Source organism: Calidris pugnax, unplaced genomic scaffold, assembly GCF_001431845.1.
Source record: "Calidris pugnax isolate Ruff unplaced genomic scaffold, ASM143184v1 scaffold32, whole genome shotgun sequence".
In the NCBI taxonomy this organism is placed as follows: Eukaryota; Metazoa; Chordata; class Aves; order Charadriiformes; family Scolopacidae; genus Calidris; species Calidris pugnax.
In genome coordinates this window covers 7,365,287-7,389,522 of record NW_015090783.1, presented here as the reverse complement: position 1 = coordinate 7,389,522, position 24,236 = coordinate 7,365,287, and the positions used below count along the sequence as shown (strand labels likewise).

The 24,236-nt window shown below is 47.4% G+C and overlaps 3 protein-coding genes across 3 annotated transcripts in view; all 3 read right to left on the bottom strand.

Moving 5' to 3' along the window:
* Positions 1 to 1,021, bottom strand: part of LOC106899322 (glutathione S-transferase theta-1-like) — an 11,737-nt gene extending 10,716 nt beyond the window's left edge. The window contains exon 1 of the mRNA XM_014961112.1: positions 971 to 1,021. Within this exon, the coding sequence (XP_014816598.1) occupies positions 971 to 1,021 (51 nt within the window). The remainder of the gene's footprint in view (positions 1 to 970) is intronic.
* Positions 1,022 to 4,423: 3,402 nt separating this feature from the next.
* On the bottom strand, positions 4,424 to 11,544 carry LOC106901713 (glutathione S-transferase theta-1-like). Its single transcript, XM_014964628.1, has 5 exons — positions 11,374 to 11,544; positions 8,306 to 8,393; positions 7,508 to 7,658; positions 6,769 to 6,945; positions 4,424 to 5,637 (listed from the first exon to the last, which is right to left on the bottom strand). The coding sequence occupies exons 1-5, from the start codon at positions 11,483 to 11,485 to the stop codon at positions 5,431 to 5,433; spliced, it is 735 nt and encodes a 244-aa protein (XP_014820114.1). The 5' UTR covers positions 11,486 to 11,544; the 3' UTR covers positions 4,424 to 5,430.
* A 1,239-nt stretch (positions 11,545 to 12,783) lies between these two features.
* Positions 12,784 to 23,691, bottom strand: DDX51 (DEAD (Asp-Glu-Ala-Asp) box polypeptide 51). The gene is made up of 16 exons (XM_014965449.1): positions 23,658 to 23,691; positions 23,160 to 23,530; positions 22,509 to 22,753; positions 22,232 to 22,382; positions 20,136 to 20,281; positions 19,717 to 19,788; positions 19,422 to 19,528; positions 18,803 to 18,911; positions 18,099 to 18,244; positions 17,203 to 17,395; positions 16,419 to 16,534; positions 16,210 to 16,326; positions 15,109 to 15,210; positions 14,579 to 14,642; positions 14,235 to 14,369; positions 12,784 to 13,391 (listed from the first exon to the last, which is right to left on the bottom strand). Exons 1-16 carry the CDS (start codon positions 23,678 to 23,680, stop codon positions 13,365 to 13,367), a joined length of 2,124 nt encoding a protein of 707 aa, XP_014820935.1. The 5' UTR covers positions 23,681 to 23,691; the 3' UTR covers positions 12,784 to 13,364.
* Positions 23,692 to 24,236: the final 545 nt, after the last annotated feature.

The window sequence follows — 24,236 nt, the reverse complement described above, 5'->3', positions numbered from 1 at the left end:
GCGGCGGCGGCGGCCCTGAGGGGCGGTGGCGGCCCTGAGGGGAGGTGGCGGCCCTGAGGGGAGGTGGCGGCGGCTGCGCGGGGCTCCGGTCTCCCCCGGTGCAGGCGGGGGCCGTGCGGGTAGCGGGCTCCGCACCTTCACGGGGGGTGTCTCAGGGCTAAAATCTCCTGCGGGGTCCAGACGGGAAAGTGCAGGGGCTGCGGGGCACGGGAGAAGCCGGGGGGGGGGTGTCAGGGTTCCCCATCCCACAAAGGGTTGGCAGCCCTGGCCGTGCTGGGGCTGGCACTGTGCCTGTAGGCCTGCCTCAGGAAAAGAAGATAAGGTGTGAGTGATGGTAATTAATAAATAACGGTAAGGTACACCAGCCTCAAAAGAGAGGTTGTCACTAAGCACTGAGGGGCTGTCACAGAATCACAGAATCTTAGTGGTTTGAAGGGACCTCCGAGATCATCGAGTCCAACCACACAAAAACCAAACCAAAACAAAACAACAAAAGAACACACAACTAAAATAAAATTGGAACCCGCGTCTCGCTGGGTAGCCTGGGCCTCGTCTACAGGCGCCACCACCTTGAGGTGGGTGCGATCCCACCGTCAGCCGGCATGGGAGCCTCGACCCAGATGGGGCGTAATTTCTCTGAGGGACCCATTTCCACACATACTTAAACCCTCTCCGCATTGGGGGTCCCATACACAGCCGTGGCTGACACGGCAGGGGCTCGGGAGCCCGCTCTCCCACAGTGTCCCACCATCACTTTCACAAGGTAAACGCTGGTTTTTGTATCGCGTCCCTGCAAGGATGTGTCACGCCCTCGTGGGACATCTCTAAGCCAGCGTTAGTCTTGCAGTGCTGGATCTCGGTATGGTTTTCGGTGCAGAAGGTGGTTCTTTGGTCGAGTAGTCTGCCCAGTGCTGCGAGGTGACGCCCTGAGTGGCAGTGAAGCATGGAGGACTTCTCTGTGGGCCATTACCTCTGCGTACTCGCAGTCAAATGACTTCCCTTTCTCCCCGGTATTTGTCATTTCAGATTTCCACGCAAGCGGAGGAGAACTAAAGGAGCTCAGAGGGAATCCAAGCCCTTGCACGGAGCCCACAGCGTTTCACAGCTGTGTGATTTGGGGAAGGTGACATGGCTGAGCACAGGGACTCCTGGGACTCTGGAAGATAAAGCGGCTGAACCACTCAGAGCAAAGTCACCCCCAGTCAAACCCACCTCGGCTCAGCTGACACCTTTTTATCAGTGCTGTGCCAGAGAGCTTGTATGTCACACACAAATCCTTAGAAAGAGCCACAGGAACTGCAGGGAGAGGGAACTGGAGATCAGTTGCTCTTTTACTTGTGAAAGAATCGTGACAAAGGGTGGTGAAAAGGTTTGGATGCTGGGTCGGCAGCTCATTGACTAGATAAATTACAAACTGGAACACTTTCAGGTGCTTCATATTATACCACTTTGCCAAGACTTCAGCTCTGAGAACTTGTTAGGAATGGGGATTATTGTTAGACTGGTCAGTCTGCCAGCATCTGCTGAACAAGCTGCATCTCAACATGAAGTATCAAGTTCGCTGCACAACGCACCTATTTTCAGAGTAATTTTTCAGATTTAGAACTGCACAATAAGATTTTTTTTCAGTTTCTCAGTCAGAATAGGGAGAGGGGCTGTGTACACAGAGACTTCAGCTCCCCTGCTGTATAGGTTACCCTCTAGAGTGCCTGCACAAAGCACCAACATGCTGGAGATGAAGGTTCGTAGAGTATTGTGGCAGGTGCTTGAGGTCATGTCAAACTACTTTAGTGCAAAGGAATCTTAAGTGCTGAGGGAGTGGGGGAAAGGAGCGTGAATGTGGCTCTGCACAGGTTCTCACAGCCTGAGAACTCTTTGTGCTTCAAAATGGTTTGCGTGTCCCTACTCTGAGGTAACACCAAGAATTGTTCATTGATCTCAGCAGTGGGTAGCAAGATTAGCAGTGTGGGTTCGCTTTGCTGCTTTATTTATGGTTCAATTGATCCATTAGCCCTATCTGGACTTCAAAGACCTTTTCATGTGCCTCCTGGAAAGGTTCCTTCCTTAAGGTTTTCTTCAATTTGCTGCCTGCACTGCACAGCCCACACAACCAAAGATATTTCTGTCTGGCTGTGTTAGATGGCATTTGACCGTATTATTCCTGGGTCTAGGCTAGGGCTTCTACCACTGTATTTTCATTTGGGTCCATCACCTCAAAGGCTGTTTTTCTTCCATACTTTGTCTATGAGCTTTTTGGAAACAGGAACAAAATAGAAAAAACGCAGTAAGTTTTGCAGAAATCGTTTAGAAAAGTCTCAGGATGTGTATCTGTTTTTTAAACATTCCTCCTATTTTGTGTATCCCAGCGTCATTTTACTCTAGAAATCACAGGCTCTCACCTATTTCCACATAGCCCCTGGCAAAAATTGAGGAAATTGAACCAGAACAGCACATGAAACTGTCACTGGAGGTGTAACCCCTCTCCATGTTTGGGTGAAGGGGAGTGGATAGTGAACAGACCTTGCACTGAGGCGAGCAAAACTCTTGCACAACCTGTTGGGTTTTGGCAGGTAGCTCCTGGGGCTTTGAATCTCGGAGCTGGAGCCAGCCAAGATCAAATGACACAAATTAACAAAATGGGGGAGGTGGAGGGACAGCAAAAAACAAAGTACAAGGACGAGATGTCTTATCTCCCTGATTTAAAGCGAAAAAACAAGCGAGGCAGATTTATCTGTTGTACAACTCTGTTGCCATCCAAGGGGTTACTCTGGGGAGGTGCTTTGTCCTGCATGTGTAGAAGGGCCCAAAATACCACCAGTCATTCCACCCACAGCTTCACTGGGAGAATGAACCTACAGTTCAGATGAGCTTAGAGCAGAGAAGACTGTGGGGAAAACAATTTAAAATCTTTTCTTGTCACCACGACCGTGCTGGAGAGAGAGGGTAGCCAAGCTGTGTGTTTATCCTTTGCGACGCTGCCAGCAGAGGAGCACCAGAACACAGCTCTGAACATAGTTCTGACTCGTTTTTGAAGGCAGCCATCCTTGCAAGAGCACACAATGGGTGATGCTTAAGGAACTTGTGCCTTATTCAAACAAGCAGAAAATTGGCTCAAGACTCTCTTACAAGAAGCTCTTGTGCTGCAAGTATGGTAAATAAGAAGGAAAAAAAAAACCAAGACACTTTATTTGCTTTGGCTCACGCAATGAGCACAGCATTTTGCGTGCACAGCAGCCCTACCTTGAGATCTCTGCAGGGAGATGTGTATCAAGCAGGGTTTTGCTACCCAGCCCCGTTTGAGGCCTGTCCAGATTAGCACTCTACAGATTACAGTCTTGGTTTTGGCGGTTTCTCTGCTCTGCTTCTACTTGAACAGAAGCTGCGTGAGGAATTTATTGTGCTGGTAGTTGGAGGTTTGCGCTCTACAAAAAAGGGAGAAGTTGGGGGTCAGGAATCTGGAAGTTTGTCAAAGTAGAAACGTGGTAATGAGTGTGCAGCGAGGTTGGGCAGCTACGGTGGGGTAGCAAAGAAGGACCTGTTTTATTCCAGCGGCATGCAGAAGCCCAGCTGGTGGCTGTGGTAAGCTGCAGGTTACAGAGGGAAGGAAGTGGTTGGTGGTGCAGCGTAAACAGGCCATTTTCTTTAAGCTTAGCACTGCAGGCAAGCTGCAGGGGTTGCTGCTCAGACATCAACCATGCAGGCACTCTCAGGGCAAGAAGAAAGCTGCTGGCTGGAGTGCAGTAGGATCTCCTCAACAAACTTAGCAATAAAAAATTGGGTAAGAAGACAAATACCTCCACCTGTGCCAGCACTGAAACTGAAAGAGTTTTGGGGCAAATTCTGTTTTTTCACTGCTGATATTTAGGGTTTCCTGCAGGTTGAAAGAATGGAAAGTAAAAAGGACCAGCCTGCTTGGCTGCTTCAGCCTAGCCCTGAGGGATGTGCGTTGCAAGCTGTGGTTCATGGTGCCCCTTTGCACTATGGGGCAGGTTTACTCAGGAAACAAACACGGAAGAGTCAACTGGCTCAATCCCCAAAACCAGTATTTCCAGGTGAAAGGATGTGCAAGACTGGTTTTCCAAACACTGTAATGACTTGTGTTAAGCTCACTGACATCTCACACCCAGTGTACTGTGCAGCAATCTCTGTGAATGGTGTAACCAGCCAGCACAGACAAACGGACTTCCAGATACAACCAGAGCTTAACAAGGAAGGAAAAGCCAGTTCTGCAAACTGGAACCCTCCTAATGGCTCACACCTGGAAGTGGAAGGTCACAGGGACAGGAGAGGACAGGAAGGCAGGAGGGGTACAAAGGGACACAGACAGGAGGTTGTGAAGGATGTTGCACAGGTGTGGAGGATGAATCAGTGGCCGCTTCCTTCCAAATCCTGATTATAAATCCAAACAGAGCTACAACATGTGGCAAGTGTAACCATTAACTTTACTGGAAGATCTCATGTGACAGAGGAGTAGTGGAACATTAACCATATTTGAGGCATTACTCAGCTCATACACTTCATACTCCGGTCACCCCGGACCTGGCCATCACAGCTCCCTCTGCCACCAGTGCTGGCCCAGCCAGGACAGCACTCCTCACTGGAAAGAGCCTGGCTTGCACAGCTTCCACGGAACTGACAGAGCTGCTCTGGGGAAAGGACAAGAGCACCGCTATGGTTTGCAGAGGGACACCCTGTGGTTGGCCACAGCTTCACCTACAAAAGCAGCTTTTCTCAGCGCTGCAGGCTGTTCTTTGTAAAGTATGGTATGAGTCTGCAGCTGAGGATCTTTATTCATGGGACTAACCTCATCTTCCCAGAAGCTGGAAGCCTCCCTTGGGTACCTGCACAGCCCCCTGCTCCTAGGTACTGTGTCCCTTTGCTCCCACAGGTGACGCAGCAGCCTCTAGTGGCCAGGTGCTCCAAGAGAGCCCTGGCAGGGTCCCCACCAAGGGCTGGGTCCTGTCCTGTCTCTTCACTAAAGAGCAAAAATCTTCCAGCTGAGCTTGTTGCAAAGTGAAAGCCATTTTCAGTGATTTTTTTCCATGTTTCAGACAGATCTGCTCTGCCATACCCTCAGGAAACCTTTGCTTCTCTATAGTGCTGTGACCTGGGAAACTCAAAACAGGGATGGAAGGGGCTGTTCCGACTGGCCCTAGCTCCTACCCAATCACCTCTGTCCTCAAGCAGATCCAGTGGTGGAGAAGAAAGATAGAAAATCCTATAGGGCTACAGCTCACCTACCTGTAGTGGACAAGAGGGGAAAGCACCTCATTGCAGTCTGTTTAAAATGTAGTTTTCTTCCCTTATAAATTGCAGAAAGGCTGTGTTTGAAGTACATTTTGCGGAATGGCGTCTCCGTATCATTTTTAGAAGAAATGCTGAAATACTACAAAAAGCCTGAACAAGTCCATTTAATTAGACTATAACCCCCTAATTCTGGCTGGCTTGCTTTAGGAGCTGGTGCTTGAAATGCTCCAGCAGTTCAGGTGCAATCTTATCAGCGGTCAAAGTCTGGATGTTCAAAATCCCTTCATGGGCTTCCTGGAAGAGCTGCTTCCCCACCGCTTCTTCCACCCGGTTTCGCCACTCTGCTAACTTGGGCCTCTCCTCAAAGAGGTTGTAGCCAGCACCTACAGGCTGCAGAGAGAGAGAGAGAGAGAGAGAGAACCCAGGAGTGAGTCAAACACCACATTTGCCAGTGATGGGACTGGACTGAAGAACAGCTTTGCTTTTGGCTCAAGGCAGCAGAGAGCTGTCACGTTAGATGGAGATCGTCTCTGGTTCTTAGCTAGTATGAAACAAGTGTTGTCATCCTCAGCAGCTGCCATCCCCTGGGACGTGCAGCGGAAGAGCGCTGCCAGGGCTAAACCAGGAACTGCCTAATGCAGAGCACAGAGGTCCATACACACCAAAACATCTCTTCCAAATATCTCTACTTTCTCTGCCTAGTTTGTAGTTTATTGTTTTTTGGAGGAATTTTGTCTGTACTTCTATAGAGAGAACTGTCTCAAAGTAGATCACGGAATTGTTGGAGTTGGAAGGGACCTTCTAGAGATCATCTAGTCCAAATCTCCTGCCAAAACAGGATTGCCTAGAGCACATTAACTCAGGACTGCATCCAGGCAGGTCTTGAAAATCTCCAGAGAAGGGGACTCCACACCCTCCCTGGGCAGCCTGTTTCTGGGCTCTGTCACCCTCACCATAAAGAAGTTCTTCCTCATATTTGAGTTGAACTTCCTGTGTTCCAGCTTGTGCCTGTTGCTCCTCGTCCTGTCACTGGGAACCACTGAAAAAAGTCCGGCTCCATCCTCCCTCAACCTACCCTTCAGATACTTATAAGCATTAACAAGGTCTCCCCTCAGCCTTCTCTTCTCCAGGCTAAAGAGTCCCAGCTGTCTCAGCCTTTCCTCATAAGGGAGATGCTCCAATCCCTTAATCATCTTTGTTGCCCTATGCTGGACTCTTTCCAGCAGTTCCCTGTCTGTCTTGAACTGGGGAGCCCAGAACTGGACACAGTATTCCAGTTGTGGCCTCACCAGTACAGAGACCCTAGCAAACTCAATTATGTGGCCTCACCAGTGCTGAGTAGAGGGGATGTTCCCTAGCAAACTCAATTACGGTCAAAGTCAAAAAGGAACAAGATTTAACTCCACTAAAGAGTTAACCGCATGGAGAAAGATCTGCCATTAAAGAGGTGCTGGTGCAGAAGCCACACCTTGGCCTGGCCTGCCCACAAACCAGCTTACATACCCAGCAGTGGATGCTCACCTGCATGAGCTCCACCAGTGCTACAAGGTCTGCCAGGGAGACCTCACTGCCTGCAATGAAGGGCTTGTCCTGCAAGAACTTCTCCTCAAACTGCTTCAGGACAACGTTCAGCTCTTCAGTAACACTTTCCAGTTTCTTTGGAGAAAATGGCTGGCCTGTGAGGAGAGGCAGCAGTACCTGGCAGGGAGAAGAAACAAGTTGCTTTTTACATTTTTCCCTCCAAACTTAGTCCACACCCTCCCACTGCCACCTTCTAAGGATCTCTCCACACATGTGAATGAGTGGTACTGCTAATCTGCTTTGGCAGATTAACATTAATGTCACTCATTAATTCCTGCCTGTCCTTGTCTCCTCCCTAGAAAATCTGAAATTTCACCACAAGAGTCTCCTCTCAAGGGAAGGCTGCATCATCTGCAAACAACTGCATTTTGTTTTCCACTGAGAGGATGGTTCTTTCCATGAAGCTGGGCAGAAGGCAGTGAGCTGTGCCTGGCTGTTCACCCAAGACGAATTTGCTCTGGATCTCAGCGTGTGCACACAGCTGTGGATACAGCATGAAGTATTTGGGCTACTTCAGTTAGGTTTGGCTGAGCAGCCAAGTCAATTCCAGATCTAGTTTTGTCCTGTCTGTCACCTGGCTTGTGCGTTTGCTTAGAAAGGCCCTGTACACAAGAGGTACTGCCTGGGCTGTTGCACTCACAGCTCTTAGCACCTGGTATTTAGTATATAATGGTCTTACCTTGGTTAAGAACAGCTTGCTCCCCTTCCCACGAATGTTGATGTGCTGCCATGACAGGTACTCATCAACCCTGGCCCTTTTCTGCAGGTCGGATGGGTACCAGTGATCAGGAGTCTTGAATTTCCGGGCCAGGTACAGGAGGATTGCGATGCTGCCCAGAGAGCAAGGCAGACCGGTGAGCTGAGAATAAAGCACCTCATCCTTTCTTTTTCCCCCAAATTCTGCACTGCTGGATCAGCAGCAATGCTGACCTGAGTCAGGCAGAAGTGCGGGAGACACAACTGCCAGAGATGTGACGGAGTTTGTGCTGGCCTGAGCAGCTGGTTGTGGATCTGATCCATCAGCCCAGCGAGACAGATGTGGCCTGCTGGTGTGGTTACCCCATCAACATTTTTGAGCAGATATGAGCCACAGAATAAGTTTATCCCAAATCTGAGCTTTGTATTGCCTGGCAATCCAACGGAGAGTGCCTTGCGTCAGATTTACGGCACTGAACTGCAGCCCCCAGCTGAAGGCAGAGAGCAGCAGGACACACAGACAGGTAGTTTGGCATAGAAACATGGCCTACAGGCAAGCTAGCTCACAGATTTTTCCACAATCAATGCTGTCTGAGTTGCTTATGTGAGAAAGATTCTCTTGAGACATGGGTTTATTTTATGTACAAGTGGAACAGACCAGGAAGGAGGCAAACAACTGCCTGAGCTTGAGTCCCAGTAGAGACCAAACAGTGCATGGGCAGAATCCAAGCATTAGGGTAAACAATACTGCAGCAGGGGTTGGAGTGGATTTGAGCCTCACCTCTCCGCTAAGGTGAAGGAACCATCCTTTAGGGCGGGCACCTTCATCAGGACGTTCACCTTCTGGAATTCCTCTGTCCTGTGCTGCCCTGAGGAGGGAAATGAGAAGTTCTGCTCGGCAGTGATGCTCAGGATCTGTCTGCAAACACCTGAGGAGGCTGTGGGGACCACCTGGCCTCAAGTTCCTCATTTTGATTGCACAAATACAGTCTTGTGTAATTTATAAGTCATCAAAAAGCGCTGCAGGGTGAATATGGGGTTTGCCCTATCCTGTCAGCTTACTTGCATGTTGCCTGCATACCAGAACAACCTCTCAGCAAAGGTCAGAACAGTTAAGAGTCCTTTCATACCATTGTCAAGTCAGGGCTCTGTCAACTCTAAGCTTGTGCCTGGAGGTATCTGTCCTGTACAAACCCAGAATGAACAACGACCTCCTTGGAGGAAAGAGATCTTGGTATCAGAAACATGAACCACAACGACAGTGAGAAAGTAAGGTGTTTGGGGTTTTTTTTGTTTGATTATAGTTGTGTGGTTTTTGGTGGTGTTTTTTTTTTTTTTTTTTCCTAGAAGATAGTATAATTTATATTCAGCTCTCTTTTTAATCCTCAGATGAAAATAGGTTTTTGTGATTCCATATAAAACCATGGATACTTCATTGAATATCTTTCAATCAGCTCTTTATGTGGGTTTTGCATATCCTTTATCAGAGCAATTCAAAATGGATTTGAATTTGCTTTTAAGCTACCTCTCAGCATCTCCCTGAAAGGTAGGCAGAGTGAACATGACAGGAGAAGATGCTTTTGTTCACCTGAGGTCTCAGTGTGCTCCATTATGTTTGAAACCAGTCCCAGGAGCCTTGTTTTACGAGACTTTTCATGCTGGCCTTTTCCAGCCCCTGGCTTCAGTCACATGTGTGTCCCTCTGTATTCAGGTTTCTCTCATGTCTAACCCCATGCCATGTCCTGCTGTGTGAGTCACCCAAGAATCTCTGTGTTGGAGGAGATGCTCTGGAAATGGCTTAAGTTTTCCCAGTACTTGGCAAACCAGATTTGTGACTACGCCCCTGCCACTTGGCTCACAGCCCGTCTCCCCCACTCCCTTTAAAAAAGACATTGGGATTTCCTACACGTGGTGTGCAGATTCCGGGTCCTCTGGTGTCCCTGGAGTGTGGTGTGATTTCTGTCTGTTCTTACTCTTTCCACCCATTTCCTTGAGACCTATCTCACCGGAGGCCCAAGAGCTTTTCTGAGGGCACACATTTAAGCCCCCAGCTCAGATCTGAGTATGTATTTCCTCACCTGGTCCTTACAGACCATGCAGTGATGGCTCCTTGGACTGTATTCCCAAGTGAGTGTGCATTTGGGGGCCGAGCAGCTGGATGCTGAGCTGATGCAGCTGCAGGTACCCGGAGCACTTCCCTATGGCACAGGAGGGGAGCACACGCTGCAGGTATGGGACGCGCCTCTAGCATTCCCCTAAGCCAAATTACTCATCTTAAATCCGCTGACCAAAAGCAAATGCTGATGCCCTGGGGCACAGATCACTGGGAAACTGTGATTTAATTAACCTTCCTTCCTCTCAGTTTCCCAAAACCTGTATTTCATTTGTTCCATTCTCCTTGACACTCTTATTGCTTGCCTGCCAGTCTCCCCTCCTTTGCACGGATGTCTCACCACGACAGTTTATTTATTGGGAAATAAGGGGAAGGACACAAGATGAGCCTGCCCCCAGCTACAAACAATAGCAATTTTTTTTTATACTGAGGCAAGTCGGAAGAAAGCTGCAGTAAGGTACTATCAACACACAGCCACAGTGTGCAGGGGAACTGAGGCAAGTCGGAAGAAAGCTGCAGTAAGGTACTCTCAACACACAGCCACAGAGACTAACACACCCAGAGACTAAACCACAACACGACTGAGTTACAGGCTGGAGCCTCTTTTATTCCTTCACCAATTTCAGCCCCAAGAGCCCTCTCATCTTTCATTGTTTTTAAGCATTACTTACCGAGGTATTTCAGCCCCAAGAGCCCTCTCATCTTTCATTGTTTTTAAGCATTACTTACCGAGGTGTTTTTATGCCCGATACATTACCCTAATCTCAAACCCAGCAGAGCGCTGCAAAAGGTGGAAGGGCAGCTTTTACCAGCTTGGGTTACAGAGAAAGAAGAGACAGATCTTTGGACATCCTTTGGTGAAAACACACGATAACCTCTTGGGCAAGCTCCTACCAAGTATTGTGTGGCTTTAATACACAGTAAACCACCTTCCCTTCTTCACTTCTCAGCGTGCAGATCCCCTGTGGCTGTGCTGCTTCACTCCACTGCCTTCACAATCCTCTCCCCAACCTTCAAAATAACCTCACCACAAACAGCTGGACCCGATGAACCCCCAAAGGGGTGGCTGGCTGTCTTACCACCTATATGTGGAGGGAAATCAGCGGGCTCTGGGCACCAGGATCCTTCCCAAGGGGCTGTTTACCCCTGCTAAAAGGGGGAGAAAAGCTGCTCTGCAGCAACCGCTGCTGCTTACTGAAGCGCAGTTTTCTGAGGAAGTTAAATTTGAGTTGCCCTCGCTCGGCCATGAACGTCCCATCTCTGTTTCTTTTTGTTTCCCTTTTAAATGGGGTATAGCCCCAGATCTAGCACATCCTGAGCACTTCTCAGAAAAGTGGTCCTTTTTTTTTTTTTTTCAGAGAAACCCATTTTCTGCTGAAGTAGGGCCAACGTGAGAGATTATCACAAACCTTTGCAGTCGCATTTGCTGTAGAGGAGCTTATTACTTAAAATTTAAGAGTTTCTGTAGAGAATTTGGTCCTGTTTTCGTCTTGACATCAGAGCCCTCTGCAGCTGGCGGGGCCACCCCACCCTCTGGCGCCGATGGGGACGATTGAGCAACCCGGTCCCAGCCGTGGGGCGGGGGGTGACAAGTGGTTTGGCCGGGAGGGGCGAGAGGAGCCGGGGGTCGCCGCGGGGCTGGGGACGGCAGAGGGGGGAGCAGCTGGGCTCACCCGGGGACGGCGGAGGAACGACACCCCCCCCAAAAAAACCCGCCATCCCCCGGCCCCGCTCACCCTTCATCAGCTCCACCCGCTTGAACTCGAAGGGGATGTTGTTGCTCCGGGCGAAGATGTAGAGCGCCCGGCAGGGCTGCGAGAGCAGGTCCAGGTACAGCTCCAGCCCCATCCTGCCGCCGCCTGTCTCCTCCGGTCCCCTCCCGTCCCGTCGTCCCGGGAGGAGCGGCACCGGGCCCGTCCCCGGGGGCGGAGAGCAGCCCCCCCGCCCCGCCCCGGCTCGTCCCCCCGGTAAAAGCTTCGCCCCACGGACACCCTCGCGAAGAGCAGGAGCGCCCCGACCCCGGGGTGGTGTCAAAGGACAGGGGACGGTGGTGGTTTTCCAGGACAATGTTCAGCCCAGGCTCTGCCACCTCATGTTGGAACTCGAGCTTGTCTTAATAACTGCCCTTAATAACTTAATGATAAGGAAAACCAAGCTAGGCTGATGGGATGTAGCTTCACATGAGGTGAATCACAGAATGGTAGGGGTTGGAATGGACCTTCAGAGATCATCTAGTCCAACCCCCTGACAGAACAGGTTCACCTGGAGCAGAATGGTCAGGATTGTGTCCAGGTGAGTTCTCAGTATCTCCAGTGAAGGAGACTCCACAGGCTCTATGGGCAGCCTGTTCCAGTGCTTCCTCACCCCCAAAGTAAAGTTTTTCATGTTCGGATGGAATTTCCTGTGTTATTCTGCCCATTGCCCCTTGTCCTTTCACCAGGCACCACTGAAAAAGTCTGGCCCCATCCTCTTGCCCATCCATCCTTTAGCTATTGATAAGCACTGATGAGATCCCCTCTCCATCATCTCTTCTCCAGGCTAAGCACACCCAGGTCACTCAGCCTTCCCTTGCATTACTCATAGGAGCTCACACCTCTTCCTCTTGCCTGAGAAGACTTCTCCTACCCTGACACCAGCCCAAAAACTGCTCCAGAGAAAGAGAGTAGTCACACTGTAGTGCTACTTCACTGGTATAAAACCACCCCATGTTGCTTCTAGCTTTACAAGATGCAACCACCGCTCCTGACACTCATCCCTCCAACATTCCCAGCCCTTCGTTTTGCTCCAATAACGCACAGCTAATGCTGGTGTAGATTTTGTTTTATACAAAACAGTAAAATATAGCTGGGACAGTTCCTGCTGAAGGTCTTGGAGGGTAGTGAACAGTCTCCAGCTACGTGGGAGCTCTAAGCCTTCTGCTACAGGCAGCTAAAAATATCACTGGCATGTGTCAAATACAGATTTATGGCTTCCCAGTCACACTAGCAGACTCCAGTATATTCATATTACACAGCAGACATTTAGTCTTCATTAACACCAAGTTAGCACTTAATAATACCTGCTGCTACCACTGGTACTGAATGTTGGAAGAAAAGAGTGTAGGTCAGAAAATGACAAGAAAGGATTAAGACCAAGGAAGCAAAAAATCCTTTCAACATTATCTCCATTCCTGTACCCAGGAATCTTTATTAGACACTGTTTTAAAAATATATATAGTATTTATTTAAAAGTTGCCATCACTTCAGCTTACAGCATGATTCCACTGTATATGCATTTGCAGATGCAGCTGTTTGTGCAGTAACAGAACCATTAGTTGTCCGAGTTCAGAGGAGACCAGCAGTTCCATCAGGCCCATGCTCAAGAGCTCTGCAACAGCTCTTCTCTTCACTGGTGGTAGCTTTATATATACCAGTAGGTATATATATACCAGTATAGCTTTATATATACCAGTAGGTATATATATACCAGTAGGGTATGATGCAAAATCCTCTTCAAGGCAACTGTATCTTAGTGGTTTTGTTGGTTTTTTTCAAACCAGTAACTGAATTCTGTTTGCACTGTCCTTGAAAGGGGAACAAGGCCTGTAAGAGCTGACTTTGGCTACGATAAGGTCGAGGAGCCAACCATTCAGTGACCATGTCTCATTGTTACCGTGCTGCTGTTATCGTACTCCATGACCTCAGCAGCTTCAGTGCCACAAAACACGACCTCCTCAGCTTCCGTTCATTCAGGCTCGTTTCTGTGCTCGCTCGATCTGTTCAAAATTAAAGTTGAAAAGGTGACTGAAGATGTCCCTGTCTCAGAGTCACACAGAAAGGACTTTGGGGAGCAATGCGACAATTTAATAATCCTTTCTGCCCCAGTTTTCAAACACTGCTAGTCTGCAACTCAAAATCATTTTTTCTAGGACAGATGTTTATCAGGAGTCCTCCAATTAGACAGAACACTTGCCCAAATCATACAGCACAGAAAGCCTATTATGAAACCCTAGTCTACCCTAGCAAAGTTAAATGCTACCTGGCCTTCATCTGAAAGCTCTCAACCTTCCCACTGGTGTATAAAAGAGCACCTGCAGAAAATACTTTCCTGGCCTGGAATACCCAGCTTCTAGTCAGCATGGCTGTAAATTAGTCTTAAAACTCTGTAATGACAAAAAGTTTAATTTCTGCATTTTGTTTGCCTTCCTCTGGGTAGCTGCCAAAGTCCCAGAGGTAAAGAGAAAGGGAGAATAGAAAGGGAAACACCACAAATCATAGAATCGTTTAGGTTGGAAAAGACTCCTAAGATCGAGTCCAACTGTAAACCCAACACTGCCAAGTGCATCACTAAAACATGTCCCTAAGCACCACATCTACACACCTTCTAAATGCCTCCAGGGACACTGCCTACCTTTCTTTTAACAGAAAACCTCTTTCTCCCCTCCCAACCCTTTCTGAGTATTTCATAATGATGCACCTAAAAATGCTCCCTTCACACTGAAATGGAAATATCTCAGTTAAAGAAAAGGATCCCAGACATTAGTATTTCTGCTAGTCACGAGGTGCAATAAACTGTGCAAGTTTTAGTTTAACTTTCGTTTCTTTCCCATTTCAATTACCTTGACTGTCTTCTCAAGTTTAGACAGAGCTTCCTCATATCGCTGCACCAACGGCTTTAATGAGTTGCCTTTCACCGGGTGCTTCTTCACATCTTGGATGCCAGCATCCTTCAACATCCGCAGAAACCGACGCTCCTGCGTGACAGAACAGAGACAGCAGATGAGACACCCCACTGCCTCTCAGCTAGAAAAATGCACACATTTTGGAATGTGCTGTCTGGTTCAGGATATAATTGCAATTTCCAAGTACAAAGCTCAGCTGACTGGAAAAGGTGGGAAGTAGTATGACCCTTACCTTCCTTATGCCCCATCCTTATCAAATGAATCCCACACCAACGACATACCTGGATTCTAAGGACCAAGCTGAAAGCAACACCCACTTCTCCTGCACGAGCTGTTCTTCCAACGCTGAAAACGGAAAAAGTAGCGTCAAGTCAGTTTAGCCACGTGGTCACTGCCATTATCAGCTCCAAAAGTCTGATTCTGAAATTCTCCAGCTTTAAGAAAGTCTGATTCTGAGTTTTTCGAGGTCAGCACACTAGGACTAGTCATATGTTACAAAGGATGAGCTTTTCCAGGGCTCGTTCACAGCTGCTGAGCCACGGCAGTATTCTGAATGTCTAGAAACCCAGTACTTAGTGCTGCCCGGGACAGTATTTCTAGCTCCTGTAAAGTACATTTTCTCTAATAGGGTGCTAGTTCTTTGTTTCAGTACTGCATTACTCAGGCTTAATTTTGATTAGAAAGCTATTTGCATATTAAGGTAGACAAAAAATCCAAAGCTAAAAATTCTTTTTAAGTTCATGTCACCTTTGCTAAACGTTTCACAGTAAACCAAGCTCAAACATCTTCCTTTTGCTCCTGACTGTCTTACCGGTGAATATACGTCCTGATGAACTGAGGTGCATCATAGTTTATCACATAGTTCACTCCTTTAATGTCAATCCCTCGGGCAGTGGCATCTGTGCTGATTAACCTGGGTTTAAATGCATATACAGTCACTTTCACATAACATCTCTTGCAGTACACACACAAGCAGAACAAGTGAACACGGCACAAGTTTTGCTAACCTCTGTTCTATCTGGGCAGAACATCTCTTGCAGTACACACACAAGCAGAATAAGTTTTGCTAACCTCTGTTCAATCTGGGCAACCAGCCTCTGACCTCTGAGCACGACAGCAGCATTGTAAGTCACTCCTTATTGTCACTAGCATTACTAACTGCCCACGGACCTCCAAGCATCGCTACAAGTTTGTCACCTACTATTGTGCATGAAAAGTTACTGGGTGTTTCCAGGTTGTCCAAGCACGGGACGTTAAGCCAGATAGCTCCCATCACATTGGAGTTACAAACCTGTAAGCTATCTGAACATTCCAAAGGCACTGGAAGCAGACAACGAGGTATGAAATTCCACTAGTCAAGGATGAATGTAAACGAAGGGTTTGGATAAAAACCAAATCCAGAAAGTAAGTATTTACCTTCCTCTCAGAGACATTCCAGAGAGGCAATCCCATACAGCTATCAAAACCACAAAGCAAATCACACACACGGACAGAAGCAGATCTGTTTGCCAGTCTGATCAAGGATTTCTTTGGTAGGAAGTGCTAATAACATACAGTTCTAGCACCAACACCCTTTTTATTTCACTAAGCGCCAGACCGCAGGCACACACATTAAGATTTTTAGACCTCTATGTGTTTTGGGCAACTGTATGAACAAGCAATTACATTTACTGCTTGTTATAAAGTAACACACAGAAATTCAGATTACAGCCAGATTAGAACAGGCCAAGTTACGTGCAGGGTAAACATTCAAAAGTCACAAGTCCAAGCCTCACACCCATTCTGTAAGTTGGTTCCTGCACAGGGTTTTACAGAGGACCTCATTTAACTGTGTTCTTGGTTCTACCTAGCTTTTCACACTGGAAATAGCCTGTGTTGGAAGACATGCAGGAAACTCATTGAAGATGCTTACAGTTGTATTTTTCCTTGTTCAAATTCCTTTATGGTTCTCTGTCTCTCATTTGGAGATAACCGAGAAGAAAATTCAGCCACAGTGACTCCACCAAAGGCTTGAACCAGCAAGAACAATCTGTAAGTAAACAGGATAGAAACAGTCACTTCATGACCTCTGTAACATTACTTGACAGATACCTACTACAGTGATCTCATTAATATATTCACCTGTGAGAAGCTTCCCTGGAGTTGGTAAAGCACAACACACGGGTAAATTTCATCATCAGCATGAAATGCAAGAGGAGCAAAGGCTTGGAATTCAGGTCACAAGGCACATAACATTGCTGCAGTCAACAGGGAAGAAGTTCAGAGACAAAAATTACTTCTTGATTACTTCTTGCCATGGCTGTCTTCTCTGAAGCCCACTACGTTTCCATAACCTACCTAGGCTTGCATGCTTTGCAACTAATAGCAGCAAAACCAGACCCCACAATGCCACCCCCTTTAGAACAAGTCACAGTCACAGGCTGGGAGAAGAAAACACAAGGTGGAGACAGGAGACCTGTGCTGTTCTAATGTTCTCCAGAGCAAGTAACAGCATGTGCTGCCTTCTTGTCAACAGGCTGACCTGTATCTACATGCTTTGAAATGCATGTTACACATATTTGTACAACATGCTTTGAGATGGACAGTTGATTAAGTGCCACTACATTAGTATCGCTCCTTATCTCTACTCCCCATTGCCTGTAAACTTAATTCTGCATGAAGAAAGTATAATTAAAAAAATAATAAATAAATCCATTCTTTTTCAAATTAACACTACGTAATGAGAAAACAAATGCACAAAGGTAGAGCTCTCTGGATCATAAATGCTCCCAAAGCCACTGTCTCCCAGCACCTTTGTAATGCAAAGAATCATAGCGAAGACATAATTGTTTATAGGGTAGAAACATGACTACACAGCTGAATAAATTATACTTGAAGATTTGTTTAAAAGAATTAAATGTCATACCGATAGCCCCTCGGGGAGTGTGTATTTCTCAGCATCTTCAGTCTCTGCTCCATCTCCGAGTGTTTTTTTCTCAGAATAGACAGATGTGAAGAGGCGAGGCTGGAATAAGTCCAGCTGCTGCAGCTTCTCCGGGTCCTGAGTGAGCGTGGCTGAAAACAGCAGTTTCTGTAAGGGTATCTGAGGACAGCAGGAGCTGAAATAAATAGCACACGGAAACCGAGCTTTGAGGATGGGGCAGAGGAGATCCTCCACAAGTGTTTTCAGACAATGTTATGAGGAAAGCAATTAACTCTTTTTGATGCTCCTTTCCTGCCCTGGGCCTTTTCCGTGGGTTCTTTTCCACACTTGTTTTATGGTGGAGTTCACCGATGGAACTGATCAGCGCTCTCAATCAACTGCACAACCCATATCCATGGCCCCTGCACATACCCTGGCATCCTGGTTACCCATGTCCTCATTCTAGTCGCTTCCTTCTTTGGTTGCTGATCTCAGTTTCTGGCACATCTCTACCATGCTGTATGAAAACAGCAGCTGCAGATACATAATTCCAAGAGTTTTCCTTTAAACCCATTACTCAGCTTGCCAGAGGGCATTGCTATAGCTACTGTGCAAATGAATCACAGACTTGCAATATTTGTGTATTTTTTTGATGCTCCTTTCGTCTCATTAAGGAAGCAAGAATAATGTAATACTTGGGCTTCACTCTAAAAGACATCCTCTACTATCAGCTGTTCACTGCCTGCTTTTTCAAGCTTTGAAAAAGAAGCTGCCTTACTTCAGTAGACGTTTCCCAGAGTAAGCAGGCTTTGGGAGTGCCCGTGAGGGGGTACTGTGAAGCAGGACAGTGGCATCGGTGTCTGTGCTACCAGTTCAAAGAAATGCATTTGGCAACTTGCCTGGCTGCTGTTAAAGGCCCTGGTTTGGTCCTCTGAAAAAGCACGTTGGAGCCAGTGTAATTTTCCACTTGGAATGCAGCTTTGACAATTTGGTTCAGACAGTTCTGGTGCATATCATCGATCATACGGTCAGCTTCATCTACAATCTGAATTCAGAGGGACGAAAAACACTACTTGTTAAATATTGTTTCACATTAGGCAGCTTTTATTTTCCAATATTATCATTATTAAATAAAAGCAGAAATTTCTACCCCAAAACTGAATTTTGCTTTTGCTTCAGTGGCTCAGTAGCCAGCCTGACACTCAAACTGCATTGAAACTCATCTGCATATAAATCCAAACCACACCTCCAAAGAAGAAATAAAAATCTCCATATACTCAATAAGACTGCAGCTATGTCTCTGCACAGACTCCCATACAGTGGAAGCTGCTACACACTGATAATTTACCAACCTTGATCAACAAGGCTTTAGTCTGTGTTTGCAAGAGGCTAAGAGAGAGGGGGAAGTGGGTGGATGCTTTGGTGTCATGAGTTGGAGTAAAACATCTCATCTTGAGACCACTGCCTGAGCAATCTAGAGTATAGATGAGGCCCATACAACAGTTCCAACAGAGATGCATTTATGTACTGTGCGAGAACAAGGCAGGAATTACAGCTGTAACCAACACTGAACTAAGATGGGAGACCTGTGGAATTGACTCACCAGGAAGCGAAGCTGTGTCAGGCTGAACCCCGGGGTCTGGTTGATGTGATCTGTGAGCCGCCCTGGTGTCGCCACAATAATATCAGCCAGGCTGCAGTAGCCCGTCACTCTGAAACAACAAGCAGCCCATCAGCAAGTTTTTCCCTACACCATAAAGCATGTAACAGAGATCCTTGGCAGCAGACCTTCTGATTTTCCTACTTTTCACGTAGCTGACAAGTAATATAATTCAAATACATACTTTACTTGGAAAGCATGCAACAGCAGTGATGGACACTAAATCCTCTTTTAAACAAAAAACATCATTCTTTATTGCTCTTAAAAAAAGCTTAGTTGCAGCAAAATTCCATAACAATTATTTGTACCTGTGGGTATATGGTAAATGTTTGGATTCTACTCAGCTGGCAAAAAAAAATACAGTAAAATGTAACAATCATAAAAAAGGGGTAGCGGGAGGCACTTTGACAAAGACAGAACAACCAGTGTCTACCATGTAAACCCACTATCCAAAATCATTATTGCATGAAGGTGTGATACACGTCTACATTTTGACCTCTGCTTACTGAGATTAAATAGCTTACAATCTCTATATATCTTATCAAAAGACCTTTTCACCTACTTTTTCTGTACAAGCATCTCCTGCTCCTTTGCAAAAGATTTCTGGCCAGTAATCAAAATGACCTTCAGACCTGTCCCGTCAGTATAAATGTTGAACACTTTACTCACCTGCAAAGAGATGGGCTTTGTTAGCCACAATGAAATCAGCTCAAACAATACTTTCCCTTACGCTAACAGCATCAAATCCCCTGCCAGATCTTCAGCCTGCTTCACAGAACAGTCAAGCAAAGTATTGACTGCACTGGCCTTTGTCTTCTGTCCACTTCTGCCCAGAGAGAAGGTAAAGAGCCACATACCTGTTGGGCCAGTTCTTTGGTGGGCAGAACAACCAGAGCTCGAACGTGGCAAACTACTCGATGTAGTAGAACCTGAGAAAAAGAAAAAAAAAAGGCCAAATGAGTCCCTGAAAGCAATGGGAATCTAACCTAGTGAGAAGAGATGGGCTTGAGACATCCTCGTGGAGTTTTATGTTTCCATTTTACTCCTCCTCCACCCTCCCAACTACTAATGCTATGCCTCTTGTCTGAGAAAAAGAGTGGGATGCTGACACGAAGGGGACTCATACAGCTCCCTCAGAGAGCTCTGAGCTAAAAATCTGCTGCTTTTCAGCCACAAATTCCTTGGCTTTTTAACCTCCTTCTAAGTTCAGGTTTCGCTTTAACAAAAGCAAACCCCAGCATTTTCCCTACAGATATTTCTCTGGGGGTAAACTCACCTGTACTATGGGTATGACAAAAGACAGGGTTTTACCACTGCCGGTAGGTGCGGAGACGCAGATGTCTCTGGGGCGGTATCCTCCCTGCCCCATCAAATACCCATTGGATGCGCTCTGCAGAATAGCAGGAATCACCTCTGCCTGAACTGAACAAAAACAGAAACAAACATTAACTAGAGAGTTAACTGGCTAAAACCACTGTATCCAGAAGAGCAGTTATATACAATGAATCTGTTTCCACACCTGTGCTGCTGTTGCTGTAGACCTAAAATAGAGACACTCTCTGGCTTAACTTATTTCCTGTTGACTCACAGGAGCTTAGCATTGAACAGAGATTTCCCTCTCCAAGAATTCTATTTCTAGCGCTCAGCTAGGATGTTACTGTGTTAAAACATTGTTTTCAACTCATACCTGTCTTCTTGTTCTCATGTTAGGATGGCACTGGGCAGATTTAAAACCTATGAATATTTGTCTGTAAGCATCCTTTCTTTGAAGCACAAACTGCTCTTACATAAACACAGAATATGCAACTTCACAACGCAGCCTTATCTGCCAAGGAGCAAACCAGACAATTCCTACAGGCTTTGGAGTAAGTCAAGTTTGCTGCAAGATAGTACATGAGGACCAAAGCAAACAGCCCTGTACAGGCAACAGCTTTATTTATCATCCATGAATTCTTTCCATTCCCAGCCCCACGAGAATCCCTGACAAACCACCCAACTTCAGTTTATCCCCGAGGTTTAGCAGCCAGGGGATCTAGCTCTGTGACAACATGACCATACTCAGTGATGCATATAATGTACAACTTCAGAGGACACCATCTCTGCCAGACAGAGCATGACACTGCTTGATTTAGCTACTAGCAAGTGCCATAAGCTGGACCTGATTTATGAGAAAACACAAGAAGGTGCTATCAGCAACCTGTTAAAATCTCCCAGAGCAAAATAAGCAACAGCATTCACGGCAAACCAGACAATTCCTACAGGCTTTGGAGTAAGTCAAGTTTGCTGCAAGATAGTACATGAGGACCAAAACAAACAGCCTTGTACGCCCAACAGCTTTATTTATCATCCATGAATTCTTTCCATTCCCTGCCCCACGAGAATCCCTGACAAACCACCCAACTTCAGTTTATCCCTGAGGTTTAGCAGCCAGGGGATCTAGCTCTGTGACAACATGACCATACTCAGTGATGCATATAACGTACGACTTCAGAGGACACCATCTCTGCCAGACAGAGCGTGACACTGCTTGATTTAGCTATTATCAAGTGCCATAAGCTGGACCTGATTTATGAGAAAACACAAGAAGGTGCTATCAGCAACCTGTTAAAATCTCCCAGAGCAAAATAAGCAACAGCATTCACGTTAAAACATTATGTAACAGCATCCTTAAAAAGAGAAGACACGAGCTGGCTTTCCAGTGTAACCTTGATGAGTCTCTGATACAGTCTAAACCTCAAGACTCAGCTGGACCAAGTAATTGGCTGAAGGTCAGAGATCCCACCTTCTTCCATTCTCTCCCCTCCTTACCCAGCTGTGCTTTTTACTTACTTAGGAGCTATTATACTTAATCCCACCTTCTTCCATTCTCTCCCCTCCTTACCCAGCTGTGCTTCTTACTTACTTAGGAGCTGACATGTTATTATACTTGTCTGCAAAACCAGTACAATAATGGAAAACCAACAACTTTTTTTGCTTGAACAGTTTTCTTCTACTTTAATGGTTAAACAGGTTCCCAAAGAGGTCTGACTGGAAGCAGAGATGGTAGAAGGTAAGGAACTAAAGCACATGCCTGGCATAAGGGAGGGAAATGGGAGGATAAAAGCAAGACCTTCCTCTTTCGGCAGCTGTGAACTATTACTTCAAGTCACCCTGTTTTGTGGAGCTGCAAATGCTCCACAAAAAAATGACTAGATAACAAACTTCAGTAACTACAATAGATAAAGCTTTGAAAGAGAAGGGCTAAAGCAGGTATGATCACTTTGATGCATTAAACTTGTTTTTGTTCTATATTTTACTTCACTGAGTACATGAAATATACAGCAACAGGTACATAACTCAGTTTAGGAAGACACAAAAGCACTATCAACATACCTGGAAAAAAGGACTCTATCCCATTCGTTTGCAGCTTTTTCAACAGCCTGGGATGAATTCCTGGGACATCTCTGATTGGAACTAGATTATCTTTGATACGTTTTTGTACTAGTTTGGGTTGAGCAAGCCACTGCGGTAAGAAGGGCTGAACCTGAGGTGCAGGAAAGGAGAATAACAAAGTGTTCCTGCTGTCAAACAGGCAATGCCACACATAAAATAAGCCGGTAAGATGCATATTCCTTCCTAACTATCATCAAAGTTCAGTTAAGCTAGTTACCTTCTGCACTGGCTTTCTGTCGTAGTCTCCAAGAACCATCAAACTGGAGGGTGGATGATTTGCCTCTTTCTCTGAGGCTGCTAAGGACAGCTCCTCCTTTGTGCTCTGGTCTTCTTCAGCTCTTCCACTGCTGTCTGTCTTCCTTGTTTCAGCTCCCTCTGTTTCCTCATCCCTCTTTTTCCTTTTAGAAGGCTTATTGTTAAGGTTGCTTCTGTTTTCCTGTTGGCTGATATCTTCTTCAGAATCTGGAATTTGAATAACAGGAATACAAAGTTACAGGTCAGAATGTGCTACGGGAAAGGGATGTCATGAACATTTTACAATATAGGACTTAAGCAACAACTTGCAAGCTCTTCTGTCTTCCTAAATCCAAGTGCAAAGGCAAAATGTTTCTTCATTGGTACGGAGGCAACTGAAGACTGAGATGACATATTTCTCTCCTTCCCTTACATTAAACTGATCCTCAAAGTTTTCAATATGGGGCTTTCCCCTAAAAAATGAATCATTTTGGGAACGTATTTAGCAGAGGAAAACAAAGTTTACCACCAGATAAATTCAGAAAGCTACTCAAAGGGCAACTTGTGTCTACTCCTCTGCTGAGAGCTGTCAACCACAATGAACCCAAATCCCACGGCCTCAGTTTATCCTCACCTGCTTCAGTCTTCTCTCGCGATTTTCTTCTATTTTCTTTCTTCTTCTTCGATGGAGTACTGCCATCTGCTGCCTCCTCAGCACCCGCTCCTTCTTCAAGAGAGCTGCCGGACCGCTGTTTCTTCTTTACCTTCTTCTGTCCCTGCGCACCGGCCTGCTCTTCGCTCTCCCCCTTCCTCTTCCTTGCTCTCTCCCCGGGTTCGCCCCCGGGGCTGGCTCCTCCGGGGAGATCCCCTTCCCCTCCCTCGGGCCGCGCCTCCTCCTGCTCCTTCTTCAGCTGCCGGGCCTTGGCCTGCTGTCGCAGCCGCTCCAGCAGGACCCGAGCCCGCTCCTCCGCCTCGGCCTCGGCCCCCTCCTCCTCCCCGCCATACCTGAAACAGCCCAAACACAAACCTCCTCAGGCACGGGCCTCCCCCCTGGCCCGGCCGCCTCCGCTCGAGTCCGGGTGGCGGGGGGGAGGCCGGGCCGGGGACCGGCAGCGCCTGGGACGGGTGGTACCTGTGGATGGAGAAGAGCGCCATGGCCGCGGCGCCCGGGCGCACGGAGATGACGTCACCGAGCACGCGCGGCGGAAGGCTCCAGAAGGCGCGGGGGCGGGCGCGCGCCGCCTGCCGGCAGGGGAGGGGTGCCGCGCGCGCGCCCCCTGAGGGGAGGGCGGCGGGGGCGGGAACGGCGGCTGAGGGGAGGGAGCTGGGGGAATGAGGGCGGGAGGGTGACGGGGAGAAAAACGGCGAGGGGAGCAAACCCCCTCAGTCACACTCCGCCCCCTGCAACCCCACATGGCGGGAGCTTGGCCCTGAGACGCCGGAGAGCGCAGCATCGCTGTGGGGACAGGCTGGCAGCCAGCAGAGAGGCTCACCACAGCAGCCACAGGCCCCAGCAAAGCTCCCCCAGCACCCAGGCCCACCCCCTGGCTGCCCAGAGGGCAGCATAAGCCATGTGGGCAGCAGCATTTCAGCTCAGAGCAAAAAAAGCACTCCTTCGCTTGCTTGGCCCCACACAGCCAGCAGATTGTTAGAGGAAAGCCTCTCTGAAGCAGCAGGCACAGGGCTGGCCCAAGGACCGCTTCTGCTGTGG

Bases quoted from the DNA above. Each gene is read 5' to 3' on its own strand.
- LOC106901713 (XM_014964628.1), bottom strand. From the start codon at position 11,485: ATGGGGCTGGAGCTGTACCTGGACCTGCTCTCGCAGCCCTGCCGGGCG. The intron at 7,659-8,305 runs GTGAGGCTCAAA...CTCTCTGGGCAG, and splicing joins TCCTTCACCTTAGCGGAGAG to CATCGCAATCCTCCTGTACC. The intron at 6,946-7,507 runs GTAAGACCATTA...TCTCCCTGCCAG, and splicing joins GCAAGCTGTTCTTAACCAAG to GTACTGCTGCCTCTCCTCAC.
- DDX51 (XM_014965449.1), bottom strand. From the start codon at position 23,680: ATGGCGCTCTTCTCCATCCACAG. The intron at 20,282-22,231 runs GTATGTTGATAG...GTTTTTGTTCAG, and splicing joins GATAGAGTCCTTTTTTCCAG to TTCAGGCAGAGGTGATTCCT. The intron at 14,370-14,578 runs GTATGTCGTTGG...TCTGTCACGCAG, and splicing joins GCTTGGTCCTTAGAATCCAG to GAGCGTCGGTTTCTGCGGAT.